Below are 15,796 nucleotides of genomic sequence, written 5' to 3'. Positions count from 1 at the left end.
CTCGCCATGCGCCCCACTGAGTGCGAACGACATTATAGCGACCAAGAGGAGGTTACTTGGCACGCCCTGGGATTCGAACTAGCGAACTCCAGGGTGGTAGCCAGCGTCTTTAGCACTGAACTACCCAGGCCCCCTGCTTCTCTCTTTTTTTTAATCTTTTATGTTTTCTTCCCTACAATCCAGCTCACCAGACTTCAGGTTGTGGTGTTTTGTGGGGAGCAATTACGTTTCATGAAAACGCTAGGGAATTGTAATGAAAAAAGAAATGGTTTAGCTCTTTCTGTGTTCTCATATTACCTGTCATTTAGTGCTCCATTCATGCAATAGAATAGTTATTCTCAGTTGTCCGCAGGGTGGCATGTCACCAGGGAATAGTGTAAGGGCAAGATGCAAAGAAATGGGATCTCAACAAAAATAGCTAGTCTGGAAGTATAAGCAGAGCCAAGCTTTAATCACTGGGACTGTGTAGTGATCTAATTCCCATGGTATTAAACGATAAAATGCAAGATCACGGTATTGGGATAGGTTTGAATTAGGATTAAGACTAGTCATCCAGCAACCCACTAGTTAATTATTGGAAGAATTTATTTTGGTTCTAATATTTAAGACAACTTGTTAATGTTGAGATTAAGGTAGATTTAATACATGTTATGGCAATGAGTAATACATTTTTTATTAATATAACATTAGGGATGGTAATCTTAAGGAATTTAACGATTCGGGTCGGGTTCCTTAACGGTTCCAGTAACGTTTCCAACTGTATTTTTGAGGAAGAATTATTTGGAAATAAGAGATGCAATCCTTATTGCATTTACTGCCCTTTGCAGTCTGTTGCCAAATGATGAGATCATTTCATGTTTCTATAGAGCAGATATAACAAATAAGAAATAAATTGATAACACTTTACCATAAGGTTCATTTGTTAACATTAGTTAAAGCATTAAATATCAAGAACTAACAGTGGGTAACATATTTTTTACAGCATTTTTTTTTTTTTTTGTTAATGCTAGTTAATAAAAATGCAATTGTTCATGTTAGTTCATAGTGCATTAGTTAATGTTAACATATACAACTTTTGGTTTAAAATGTATTACTATATGTTGAAATTAACCAACAATAATAAATACTGTAAAAGTATTGGTCATTGTTTGTGTTAACTAACGTCAGTGTTTCCCACAGGATTTTGTGAGACTGTGGTGGGTAGACCTCGGACCCTCTCGGACCCGGGGGCATGCTTCCCCAGAAGAAGTTTTTTTACATTTTAAAGTTAAATGCATCAGTCTGGTACACTTTGAGAGCAAAATTAAGAGGCTAGATCTATGAAGAACTTTGTACTCTTGTAAACAATTTTGTGCTCTAGTAGTAATTTATTCATAAACACATTGGTTGTATGGATATGATTGGCGATGACACGGCAAAAAAGTCACACCCACAAAGCATAAACGAGATGGAGTTTAATGCAGTTCACAAATGGTCAAAACACAAAATCGACTAGAGTATACATTTGAGCCAGGGCTCGGCATTAAGCATTATCATGTGCTTGTCCTCCGGACAAGTAAATTGGTCATTCACTTGTCAGAGTAAAAAAAGTTACTTTTAACATTGTTACATGCTTAATAAACATGTCAAAGTTTATGTTGTATATTTTTCTAAAATTACGACCAATGCCCAACCTAATATAGTATCTATGCAATCAACTTAATACTCTGCGACAGAAATGTAAACTGCACTGTGTAGGGCAGGAGGCTATTTTCATATGGTGATTATTGTATGTCACGTATGGTAGTCAAATACAGAAAAGCCTCCATCGCCATCATTTACAGCAGGGATGCTCATAGTTCTATGGAATGAGATCTACTTTTTCATCATGTTATTGCAGCAAGATCTAACATGTACAATAAAGTCTATACATTATTACTATACCAAAATTTCAGTAGATGGTAGTGAAATTTCACGATTCTCAATAGCAGCTTCAAAACCACAACAAATAATAACACTAACTAATATGTTAATATTGGAAGAATGGTTTCAAGTTCTTAATTATTCAAGACTAGTAAACAGTCAGTAATAAAATAACAATAAAAACAGCAATTAATAGAAATAGATGAAAAGTAATAGAACAAAAAATACAAATTAAGAAAATTCAGTATTGCTTTTAACAGCTTTAAAATTTTATTTTTTATCCCCTTTTCTCCCTAATTCCCACTACTTACTAGGTCCTCATGGTGGCGCGGTTACTCACCTCAATCCGTGTGGCAGAGGACAAGTCAGTTGCCTCCACTTCTGAGACCATCAATCCATGCATCTTATCACATGGCTTGCTGTGCATGACACCGCGGAGACTCGCAGCATGTGGAGGCTCATGTTACTCTCCGTGATCCATGCACAACTTACCACGCGCCCCATTGAGAACAAGAACCACTTAATCGCGACCACGATGAGGTTACCCCATGTGACTCTACCCTCCCTAGCAACCGGGCCAATTTGGTTGCTTAGGAGACCTGGCTGGAGTCACTCAACACACCCTGTATTCAAACTCGTGACTCCAGGGGTGGTAGTCGGCGTCAATACTCACCGAGCTACCCAGTCCCCCAGCTTTAAAAGTTTTTAACAGCAGTAGGCTATCAAGTATTCAAGGAAACATTCAGAATGAAATGCAACATAAAACTATTACTGGTCTTTACTGTATGATTGTAATACATGAATACTTTGTAAAGCTACTAAAGGTACCCAGTCAAGAGCAGTGAGTGTTTTCTCGTTTTCTTGTTATGGTTGTTTGATGATTATAATGACACACTAGACAGCAGCAGGCCTTTAAACTTACATTTACACTTACAAGTCCGACATTTTAATACAAATCCACTTTTTTCTCCACTGTTTACGTTCACTTTAGACATCACTTTCTGTGTTTACATGAATACCTCACCAAGACGAGCATTTTGACAGAATTTTGAAATGTATTTGACCGTTCAGGTGTGCATTAGCATACTAAAACCACAGCACTTCTGTAACATTCACTACCTTCAATACATTTCACAATAATATCTGTCATCAACTTTTTTTCTGAAACTGCACAATCCATTTTTACGGAGAACTAGGCTGTTATAGTTCTGTGCATTAAAGGAAAGCATTTTTTAAAGCTGAAGTAAGTAACTTTGTGTTAAAATACTTCCATCCCAGCTTGATATGCAGTAGGGATGGGCATTTTGGTCATTTTGTCTACTCGAGTACTCTGACTAATTACTTCGAGTACTCAACGAGTAAGAGTACTCGAAGGGCAATGACATGTACATAACTGTGTGTGTGTGTGTGTCTATATATATATATATATATATATATATATATATATATATAATATAAATAAAATAACATGTCTGACAAATGTCTTTGGCTGCTGCATTGCATCTTGTTCCAGTGTATCGTCTATTCATTAATATAGGCTGTTATAAAATAATCTGTTACAAAATGTACAAAAGGTTGCATAATCAAAATATAATGCATCATATTTTGTCATTATGTGAAGATTCGCTGCCCAACTCAATGAAAGAATGTGCACAACGCGGCTCTGTCTGTTCTTCCTTCAGGTTAGCGAAGTATTCTTAGTAAGCGCGCACCAGTTTTTTAGTGACTGTCTGAACTATTTTCAAATCGCTGTTGGTTTAACAGGAGACGCCATAACCATCTAGTTTTTAATATGCGTGTTAAGTTGAAGTTCAGTTTTGAAGATGCTGCGTTCTGTGTTATTTAGCTGCGCTCTGTCTAGCTGTTTGAAACACTCGCAGTGCGTTGAGTCCACTGCCACATGCCTGGTGTGTGGGTGTGTGTGTCTGTCTCCCCAAGTGTTCGCTCATGTGGGGAAAGACGCGATGCTCTGTATTGTTGTTGCAGTGATGATTCATGAAGTGTTCCATTCATTTGGAGAGTCGGAATTTCCACCTTTCAATTGGGGAAAGGGCAACGGAATGACACGTTATGTCGGACTTCTAACTTGGAAACTTGTGCGGAAATCTTCAACTCCCATTTAGTCGAGATTTAGGTGTGTGTTACGTCACGCAAGTATGTCGACGCCCAGAGCAGGGAGGTTTACAGTCAGTGACAAACATTCACTTTTATTAAAAAATATCCATTAACGAGTCAAAGTTCTTACATTTTAAATGATAAAAAAACTTGTTTAGCAAACGTTTTGCAGAGAAAGGTGTTCAAAACACGGTTACACTCTCTTTTGATGATCATAAGGATAGCATTGCAGTGTCATATATGGAGCTAAATTCATGACTAAAGTGTTTGAAGCATAAACGTATGGTGAATTGCTTTAATCGAAAAATAAATGCATTGTATTATCAGTGCTTGCATTTTGGGAGGCTGAAATTTAACATGGTTGTATTTTTAAGCATGGAATATTTCATTTGGAAACATTTCACAACTAATTTAATTATTAAAAATTAAAACATAAATGTTCACCTTCCAAAGTTTGTTTCCAAAATCAGTTCAACTCAGTTTATTTGAAAATACCATCTAGATTTTTTGACAGGTAAAATTCAGCCCGTTTTATTTTGCTTAACAAAATGAACGTCCTCAAATTCAGTGGTTCAAATTCAGTTGGAAATTCAGTCTTCCACATCCGGGAACTGCAGGAAAAGCAGCAGAGTACCAATGTACACACTCAACCTGGTGCTGTTCGTTCTCACCCGGTAGGTGGTGCAATGCGATCGGGTGTTGACTGCTGAAGACCAAAGCCATGTATGTTTTGATTTTTTTGAAAAACAAACTTGTTCATGGGTAGAAAATAGATGGGGGTGGGACTATGTCTTTGTTTGACCAACAGCAGGTGGGGGGCGTATTCAGAAAGCTGTTTTAAAAATGTTTATTTTTGCAATTCCATTCATTCAGCTTTTCCAATTACATACTTCAGCTTTAAGCACAATTATTTGTTAAATCTGTAATTTACCCTGTTGAGGAGCTGAGCTTATTATCCATATTTTTCTACAAAACTTTTCTGATTGGTTTCTGTCTGATAAACATGACCCTATACCAGCCTAATTTTACAGGCCATTTTTGAGACCAACTATTTGACTAGTCGTTCAGACAGCCAACCGACTAATCGATTGTGAAAATGTGTAGTTCTGCAGTTTGAATGTCAATATATTGTGATGTGACTCACCTAAAGAGAGTTGGGGCAATGCAACTAAACACATGTATCTCGTTTCCTCTGTCACTTTCCTAGGCGAAGTCATGTATATGTCACATGTGTGGAGCACACTTAAATCGACTTCACTCCTGTCTCCATTGTGTGTTCTTCGGTTGTTTCAGCAAGAAACACATCCACGAGCACGCCAAAAACAAGAGACACAACCTAGGTAAGAAGCACAAGGCCATTTTTCACCAAGACCAAATCCAGCTTAATCTTATTCATACACATTCCTACTCCTAAGCATCTAAGGGAAAACACCCACACAAATAGACATAATTTGCAAAAAAAATAGAATACACAAGCATGACTCTTCAAAAGACATGCACACCATGTGCAAAACACACAATCAAGTTACGAAAACACAGAGCCAAGGTAACGTAACACAAATTGGTTCATTCAAGACTCTGTAGGAAGGTGAGCACACTCTCTTCAAGGTGAGAAATAAAGTGAGCATGTTTGAACTTGTCATGTTATAAGCCTTGAATCTTTTCATATAAGGGAGAAGCCATCTCTTTGAAATCTACAATAAAACTCCAAAACCTAGTGTGGTGGAACGACCCGCCCCTCCCACTCATCTTCGTTGCCCCACATCTGAGGGCCATCCTTCAGCCAGGCTCACAATGGGATTGGCCAGGAGAGAGGAGAGGTGCAATTTAATAAGCCTTGTTTGGGCAGCGGATGATGGGGCACACCTGATGGCAATATGGCCTCAGCAACGCTGCCATTAAACCGCAGAGGGCACCTCTCCTCAGGGATCCGGCTTCCATCTCCATGTGTGCACACTGGCATCCTTGCAAGTCCAGGAGCAGAGCGTACTGGGTACTGGCTGAATTAAATGTGTAGCGGACCTGCTCCCTCAGAACCCTGGTATGGGTGAGATGAGTCGCTGGAGAGTACCACACCTGTCAATGCCGATGGTCTAGGAAGTCAGGCTGCCTTCCCCTCACACTTGCAGTGACCCATGGCAAGACAGACCATCACAGAAACAGCCGTCCCCCATGCCACAGGCTGCAGACCATGAAGGGGTGCGTGTCAAGTCTGCCGGACCCCGCCAACGTCATGGATCATTCCTTTGGACACTCATTCTGCACTGAGCCCCATTTCTTTGCGAGTATGCCAAATTCCCCTTTATTTTGAGCACTTTACCCATTAACAATTTAATTCCTCCTTTTGGACATTTTATGTATATGTTTAAAAAAAATAAAATAAACACCTCTCCAAGGCCTGATGCCACACCCAATGTGTCTGTCTCTTGCTCACTCTGTTACACCAAGTTTAAAGGAATAGTTCACCCCCCCCCCCCCCAATATTATTATTATTATTATTTTATTAGAAGCACAAAATGGCATGTTTGAAAGAATGCCCAAGCCATTCTTTTCCAAGCAATCTTATAGGTGCTTGTGTACAACTTAAAAAGGTTGATTTTAGATGAGTCATGACAAGTTTGACATCATTGACTACAAACACCAATGGTTTACTTTCCATAATGGTTTTCACAACAAGCCAAGTATGAAAAATGTGACCGCAAGAGGTTTCGAGGGCTATGGTGGTGGGGAAGATTGTCAGTGAATAACAGCATGACTTTTGGTCTGTTCATCACACAAAGCTATCGTATGACTTCAAAGGATATAGTATATATTGTTGTATGCATTACTTTTATATTTTTATGGGTGTGGAATGGCATGAGGCTGAGTAAATTAAGTGAATTATTTCTTTAATATCTGCTTTTGTAAAGTATGGCAGTACAGGGAAAATCCATAGAAGCCTTTAACACTGCCGCAACCAAATTGGAAAAGCTGAGTGTACAGTCCAATCCAGGGTATTTGCCTTGGTTTGCCACCCTCTAACCTCAAGCCAAAACTCTCCAAAACCATTCTCCCTGCCATTACTGGTCAGTGGCTCATTGTTTGCACACACACACACACACACACACACACACACACACACACACACATTCTGCAACACACTCTTCATTCACACTCGCACATTACCACACTTGCATTCCCTTTGTTCATTTCCTTTTTTTTTTTTTTTTTCTTTTTCTTTTTCTTTTGTTTTTGGCTATTGTTGTTGAAAGACAATACTTGAATAAATTGCTTAAACTGAAAACATTGTTTTTGCATGGTTATTCTTAAAACAAAATCATTTTGATTACTGAATCCTTTTTGTCGTGAATGTATTCAAACAAACACAAGCCGCATATTCATACTTTCCATGGACATTTATTAAAGTCTTGTTCTTGTTTGTTAAAGAAAAATACAATTTATTCATTTTAACTCATTTTGTAACTGGTGGCTTTAAGAGCTATTTGGGGTGAAAAATAATTTTTGAAAGGCCTAAAACTGTCTGGCACCCAAACTCAGTAATTATGTTAATATAATTTTTATTGAATAATTTCTTTACATTTAATCTGGGGGCCGCCATGTTACAAAAGCCATAAACATGCAGTTCTGATCTCACTTCGAAGCAAGAGGCAGTAAATGCAAAAATCTGGTCTTGGATATCTCCCAGCTCCTTAGTGCATCAGTGCCATGTAATTATCCCCTCTGTTTTAATGAGGAGGGGTGCCACCCTCCAACAACAAACAAATAAGAAACGCAAACAGATGGGTATGTAGGTAATTATAGTGTCGAAGGGGATAATAGTCCCTGACATTGTGTGTGAATGTGTGACCTTGCAGTGTTTCTTTCCAGCGATGGCTTCTAGTTCATCACCCACCTTTTTCCATAGAGGTAATATGGAAGTATCCGAAACCTGAATTTAATAACTTTCTTCCTAGTGGGGTGGAGCTTACATACTTAAATGGATAGTTCAACCAAAAATGAAAGTTCTCTCATCATTTACTCACCCTCATGCTATCCCAGATGTGTATGACTTTCTTCTGCTGAAAACAAACGAAGATTTTTAGAAGAATATTTCAGCTCTGTAGGTCAGGTCTTTGAAGCTTCAAAAAGGAGATAATGTCTGCATAACAAGCATACATGTCTGATCAAGCATACATGTCTTCTAAAGCGATCCAATCAGTTTTGAGTGAGAACAGACCAAAATATAACTCCTTTTTCAGTGTACATCTTGCCATTGCTGTCTCTTGGCACAATCTTGATTTCAAGCTCAATTACATTTCCTAGTGCTTGACGCATGCGCAGAGTGTTAGATGGCACTACAAGAAGTGTAATTGAGCTTGAAGTCATCATTGTGCCTAGAGTCTGCAATGACAACATTGATATCGGAAGTGTGTTCATATTGGTATATAAACAAAGACGTTCGATCAACGGCAACTACAGTGCTCTTATGTACTTGTCTCTTGAATCCATCCATATTTTTGTAGAATGAAACTTTTGTTCTCAAAACATTTGAAGCATTTATGCTCAAATTGGCCAAGTTCTTGGGTGAGTAATGGGGGTGTTCTTCTGTAATATACAATGTTAGCTTAAAACTCAAAGTAGTGTAAGAGTTCTCTTTCTTTAAAAAAATAAAATAAAAAGTCCATAAGCCTTCATCACAGATGGACCGAGCAGTGATTAGAGAAGCTAAAATTGACACTCCATGTGAGATTGGGAAAAGAGGAAATTGCTAGACTGATATAGTGTGTTGTTAGAGGGCTTGCATTTGTTGCACTCACCTGTTTGTTTGTTCAAATCCTGGTTGCTTGCAGCTGATCCATTGTAATTTGTTGCATTCCAGGTCATGATTTATCACTAGTCATGTCCAAGGTGTCATGGGATTTCTTGAGCATCACTGTTACCAAGAGGCAAAACCGATATTTCACGTCTTGCTGTGTTCCCAGGTGGCGCTGCAGCATCACTAACACGGAGCTCAACTCCATTCCCCTGTGTGTGTTGAGTTCCCCTCGGAGTTTGATTGAACATTTAATTAGGTTAGCCCTGTAGAAGAGCTATCTGTGAATGAGCACACTGCTCCCAAGGAGGAAAACTGTGATTATTTTCCAAAGACGAACAACGAGTAATTAAGGCTGGATCAGCTAGCTTTACCTTCAGCCTCTATTTAGCCTCTTTTTGTGCATCTCTGTGGTTCCCATTTATTTATATTGCATTTTGTTTTCCATCGTTTATTTGCCATAGCTGTTTGGCCTGCTCATACTTGTCAGGCTTGATCTCAGTGTTCTTTCCTCTTTTTCCTGTGCTGGTTACCATGGTTACCTGAAGGCCTGCTATGCTTTTGGTTTATTCATCTTGTGTGTGCGTGCATCTCACAGCCCCACCTCATTTTGTTTATACAACTTCTCTATTTTTTGCTTGTCATCGAAATGCCGTTTAAATCACGTGCCAAACACAGGAAAGGCTTTTATTGGAAATTTAATCAGTCACATTGTTTCACTCTTGGACTGTTGTATTAAAGAAAGCCCCATTGAAGACCAAAGTTGACTAGTTCATTTTTAGCAACTGGTTAGTTACTATAAAAAAAAGTGGCGCCTGTGGTAAAATTACTGTAGCACACAGCCTCTCAAGACTTATTGCTTATATAAAATCCCATCAACAGCAATATGATAAACACCAATGTTCAATAAATAGTTACATTTATTATTGATAGTAAATGGAATGGTTCTTCTGCTGACTGTTTACTGTTGGCAAACAACGTAGCAACTTGGCACATTAAATATAGAATGTAAAGAGATATAAAAGTGTAAAAATTAAAGAGACTTTGCTTATATATAGGTATCAGCATTTTACAGCGTCTTAGAATGTGGTTCATCCAATCAGAATTTAGAGTTGTAACTGTTTTATAAGTGGCATTTTCATGAAAATCAGATACATTTAATGGTGTTAAAGGTCAAGAGAAACGTAGTCTTATGACAATAATCAAGAGATGACAATAATCTTATGGAGGTGTCCATTAATATCTCACAATCTAACATTCACAATCAAAATGCATTTAACTTTCATGTGACATATTTCCAAGTGAAACAGAATATACTGATCTTTTACCTCCTACCAGTTCACCACCACATACAATAAGACTTGTGTTTCTTACAACTGAAAATAGCCCTGCAATCATTGCTACTGTACTTTGTAAAAATTAAATCCTGTTAAATGTACGGTAAAAAACTGGCAGCTGTGGTTGCCAGAAATTCAAAGTAAAAAATACGGTAACCATGTTTCAGGCTTTATGGGATGTAATTTTGATGCCTGTATATTTTACGGTGCATTACCGTCGTTTATATGTTTAAATAATAAACTTAATATATTAACCTTCTGAAATTGTAAAAATCTGCTTTTTACTTTATATTGTATTGTTAATCACCGTAGTAATTACAGAACAGCACATGATAACATGAAGTTCATCAATAGTGGCCCTTCCAGGAGCAATGATCAATAAACACGTAAAGACAGTGCTCAGTGTCACTCACACAAACACTAAACACCATCAGGGTAACACACATGAAATTAAAATAATGTAATAAACATTAACTAAACTACATCAAATATAACACAACACCCCAAAGTACATAACTGATATTAAAAATAAGAAGAAACATAACTATTCCCATAAAATATAATGGAATGAACTGGGTCACGCAGGGAATTCTGGGAACGCCCGATTATTGTTTTTTTTACTGTAATTTTACATGTACTCTCTTGTTAAACATAATATGAATTTTTACTGTTAATTATACAGAAAATCATACTTTGTACATTAAAAAAATCTTTGTACAAAATGTTATCAAAAAAATACATGTATTGTCTTTTTAAATATATATAAACAAAAAACATTACCATATATTTTAAGGTAACTACCCGTTAACCAATAATTTTTTTTTTTTACTGTAGCATTTTTAGTCTTTTACCGTCAAAATGACAAAAAATGTTTTACAGTGTAGTCTTTCTGCTCAGAAAGCCACTAAAAGCTTCATAGTCCTAGCACCTGTCAGCAGGTTATGCCAGGCTGTGCATTAGTGTTGTCACAAATAGGAGCCGGTCCCCACTGCTAAGCTCCACCTGCAAATATTTAGTGTGTCTGTGAGAAAAAAACCATCATCAGGTTGCCATGGGAACTGAAATACAGGTTTTGCCACTGCAGGGTTAGGGAAATGGAAGACTACCTCTGAATGAGCTTTGTGCTTGGGCTTTCCTACCTCATTAAAGAATGATAATTCACAATTAATATGCTTAATTCACAAATGTAGCATTAGTTAGAGCAATAAGGAACTGGCAAGCCCACATTACATTTATCAACAAGCACACATGACCTCCAGGCTATTGCAGTGCTCATATTTATTCCACAATGAGATTGAGCCACCGTGACATTTTACAGAGGACACTATATTGAAGCACAAGCAGGGATGGGTATTTACTGTGGTGCACCCTAATTATTATACCCATCACTTATTAAAAGAAGGCAGATTTGCTGCACTTAGCAATGCTTGGAATGTTTCCTTAATACCTCACCCATATTTACAGGGCATAAGAGTAGATATGGAATTTCTGTCAAGAAAAGGTACAAGCGTAATTTTCTCAGAAAGGTCTCTAATCGGTCCTTTTTTCCCTCCATTTTTCTCTCGCTGTCTCCTTCAGCTATAGACCTTTTGTATGGTGGAATATATTGCTTTGTGTGCCAAGACTACATATACGACAAAGACATGGAACAGATTGCCAAAGAAGAACAAAGAAAAGCATGGAAATTGCAAGGTAAGTGTTTTTTTTACCCCTTCAAAATCCCTTACGTCGGTCTGCTCAAATAATGTAGTTCAACTTCGCCTGTAGCTTGTGGGGCTGCTAATACAGAAAATTAATGTTTGAGCCTGTTGCGTTGTATGGGAGAATGAGTGTTTTTTTGTCATTGACAAGGGCACATATATCAATGTTTTCTTAAGCTTGCTATTATATTCCAAAACAAGATACATTTCCTGAAGGAAATACCAGTGACCGCAAGGTAGCAAAAAAATAGTGTTATGGTTTTATGCTTCAGTTCTGTGTAAAAGAAATGCTGCATCAGAGCCGCTGTGTCGTTGTCATGAAACCCAGCGCGCATTTTGTTTTCAGTCACATGTGCAGGAGAAACAATTCAGTCACAGTTCAGAGTAAAGGTGACTGTAAATTGTTAGATATATGGAATGAAGGCAAAAACAATCACAGTTTAATATGCAAATAATGTAAGAAAGAAGACCAGTGGCTATTCAGTGTGCAAATAATATTACAATGTAATTGCTGTCGATTTACAGTTTGAACACTGACCATTCTATCAAGGTACAGTGGCAAGAAAAAGTATGTGAAAATCTGGTTTGATCTTCATCTAAGTTACAATAATGAACAAACACAATCTGTTTTAACTAATAACACACAGATTATTGTGTTGTTCTTGTACAAATTGAATACATAATTCAAACATTCACAGTGTAGGTTGGAAAAAGTATGTGAACCCCTAGGCTAATGATGACAACAAATGCTAATTAGAGTCAGGAGTTGGAAAACCTGGCATCCATTTAATGAAACGAGATTGGAGGTGTGGGTTAGAGCTACTTTGACTTATAAAAAGTACTCAAACATTTTGAGTTTGCTATTCACAAGAAGCATCTGCGGACGTGGAACATGCCTCACAAAAAAAGATCTCAGAAGACCTACGATCAAGAATTGTTGCTTTGCATAAAGCTGGAAAGAGTTACAAAGTTATCTCATAGAGCTTAGATATTCATCTGTCCACAGTAAGACCCCGTTGGAGGGAGCATCATGATTTGGGGCTGCTTCGGTGCCTGAACCACTTGCCATCAAGTTTATCAAGATATCCCACAGGATAATGTCAGGGTCGCTGTGCACCAGCTGAAGTTCTAGATGTTGGGTGATACAGCAGGACAATGACCTTAAACATCGAAGTAAATCCTCTACAGAATGGCTTAAAAAAAGAAAATCCATCTTTTGGAGTGGCCCAGTCAGAGCCCAGACCTTGTGCTGTGGAATGACCTCAAGAGAGCTGTTCACACCAGACATCCTTAGAATATGGCTGAGCTGAAACAGTTCTGTAAGGAAGAATGGTCCAAAACGATGTGCGATGTGCAGGTCTAATCCGCTGCTACTGAAAATGTTTGGTTGAGGTTATTACTGCCAAAGGAGGATCGACCAGTTATTAAATCCAAGGGTTCACTTACTCTTTCCACAGCACTGTGAATGTTTTATGGGATGTGTTCAATAAAGACATGAAAGATTATAACTGTTTTTGTGTTTTTAGCTTAAGCACACTGTGTTTGTCTTGTGACTTTTATGAAGACCAATTTTATGACCAATTAATGCAGAAAACCAGCTAATTCCAAAGAGACACATATTTTTTCTTGCAACTGTAAGTCAAAGGGAGATATTCAAACTTTAATCTTTAAGTATACAAAACACAAAAATAGAATGCACGCTAAAGGGTTGTTCAGACCGAACGTGTTCTTGTGCTAAAAAAGCTAGACTCAGTGCAACGAACAGAACAGAACGCAGGTGATTCGAGAGGTCAAAGTTCTTGACACACAGCTGAAAAAACGTGGTGCTCTTGCACGAGATGTAAAGCCGTACGTCAAGTGAATGTTTACTTAGAAAAACTATTGACAAACGGCACATACAGATGCAAAAATGCGTTCAGTGTGAACGGCCCCTAAGCAAAATTTGAAATGAATCTGTATGTTCCTGTACAGTATGTATTTACTTCTTTGCAGAAACCCCTTACCAGAATGTTTTAGAAATGTAAGTATCTTGCAAGCACGTAAAAATAGATAAAATAAATGTGTACATTTCTTAAAACATCAGGTATTGGTGAGAAATATTCAATGTGGGAGCCCACAAAACGAGAACTGGAGTTGCTGCGACACAACCCCAAACGGAGGAAAATAACGGCAAACTGCACTATAGGTAAGCACTTTATTTCCCACAAGATCTGTTTTTGAGTGATGCGAATTGTTCCGTATACCGTTGTGCTCTATAATAGGACTCGGGACATTTTTGATTAGGGGTCAGCCAAAATAAATTGCTATCTTACTGTGTCTGCATTTTTCGGCGCCACAATCAGTTCAAAAGAGTTTTTTGCTGTCAAATGTCTAGAGACAGCAGATTGTACTGGAGCCAAGACTGCGATTTGTTTCTTGGCGCAAGTGCTGTCAATCTTAAATATTTTTCATTAGTTTTTATGTGTGTGTGTGTGTGTGTGTCTGAAGGAGATAGAATGAAAGTGTGTGTGCACACAAATAAGTAGGAAATGTGGATGTCGGCCATTAGAGAAATAATCCTTGCTTTCCTCAGTGGTACCGTTTTCTCCCTTCTCTCATTTTCGCCTGTTTCTCCTCAGTCAGAGCCTCTGGCACTGGAGTAATGGTGTTAAATGTCTGCACCGCAGGCCCAGCGTAGGCGCTAAACACTAGCCTCTTTCGCACTCGGAGAAACACACTAATGCGATTAGGCATATGAGAGCATGAGCTTTCATTGATCATTTAGGACATAATGTGGCCCATGTATGATGAATTCAGAAGGCTATTGTGTGAGATGGATCGGATGGCTGTTGGTTTAGAGACTCTTGCTTGACTGAGCCAGTTATAAGATTGGAGGAGGGGGTTGGGTTGGGGGGGGTGTTGTCAGCAGTGATACGCCAGCATTGATGTGTGTGTTGGATCAGGCGTGTTTATGATGTTCAATCAGTCGTGTGCATAAATAATGTATTAGTACTTGAAAGAGTGGAGTACCGCAGGAGGCGCTGAATGTAGCCGGAAGTGAGAAGTCTCTCTTGTACTTCTCTCCACTGACGGGGTGCAAAAGCCGGTGCCCAGTCTGCAAGGCTCACACAGAATCAGTACATTTAGAAAACTGGAGATTTCCACAGAAATTAAACATCTATCATTCTGGAAGTTCTACATGTCCCCTGTTCATTGTTTGTTTATTGAATGTTTTGTCTAATTTGGTTATGCATTTAGCTGTCAATAACTGGGTATTGCTCTCAGCTCTGTTTAACACCTTTTTACTATGTTTAAATCCACTATGCACAAGTGGTGATGTGATGCATGTTTAGTTGACCGACATCCTGTTTCTATATACAACCCCAATTCCAAAAAAGTTGGGACAGTATGAAAAATGCTAATAAAAGCAAAATTGTATTATATTATTATTATATTTAAATTATATTCATCCTTTGCTATATTGAAAGCACTACAACTAAACATTATATGATGTTTTACCTTGTGAATTTCATTTTATTTTTTATTTTTTCTTAATGTACAGTCATTTCAAATCAGACGATTGCAACACACTTCAAAAAAGCTGAGATGGGCAATTTAAGACTAATAACAATTTGACATTTTAAGATAAGGCAGTGTGAAACAGGAGATGTTAAACAGGTGAGGCAGTATTGTCATAGTATATAAGGAGCCTCCAAAAACAGCCTAGTCCTTCAAGAGCAAGGATCGTTTGAGACTTGTCAATTTGCCAACAGATGCTTCAGCAAATAATCCAGCACTTTGAGAACAATGTTCCCCAAAGACAAATTGGAATGATTTAGGGCATTTCATCCTCTACAGTGCACAATATAGTTAAAAGATTCAAGGAATATGGTCAAATCTCAGTGCGTAAAGGGCAAGATGAAAACCATTTCCGAATGCACTTGAACTCTGATCCCTCAGATGTCACTGTC

General features: G+C 38.1%; 1 protein-coding gene across 3 annotated transcripts in view; it reads left to right on the top strand.

The window, feature by feature from the left end:
- Positions 1 to 15,796, top strand: part of LOC127423165 (ubiquitin carboxyl-terminal hydrolase 22) — a 53,751-nt gene that overhangs the window by 20,854 nt on the left and 17,101 nt on the right. For all 3 annotated transcript variants that reach the window (XM_051667285.1, XM_051667286.1, XM_051667287.1), the window contains exons 2-4: positions 5,225 to 5,357; positions 11,725 to 11,838; positions 13,930 to 14,031. In XM_051667285.1, the coding sequence (XP_051523245.1) occupies positions 5,225 to 5,357; positions 11,725 to 11,838; positions 13,930 to 14,031 (349 nt within the window). The remainder of the gene's footprint in view (positions 1 to 5,224; positions 5,358 to 11,724; positions 11,839 to 13,929; positions 14,032 to 15,796) is intronic.

This window comes from Myxocyprinus asiaticus, chromosome 32 (assembly GCF_019703515.2).
Source record: "Myxocyprinus asiaticus isolate MX2 ecotype Aquarium Trade chromosome 32, UBuf_Myxa_2, whole genome shotgun sequence".
Taxonomy (NCBI): domain Eukaryota; kingdom Metazoa; phylum Chordata; class Actinopteri; order Cypriniformes; family Catostomidae; genus Myxocyprinus; species Myxocyprinus asiaticus.
The sequence above is the reverse complement of the archived record's forward strand: the minus strand, read 5'-3'. Positions and strand labels throughout refer to the sequence as shown.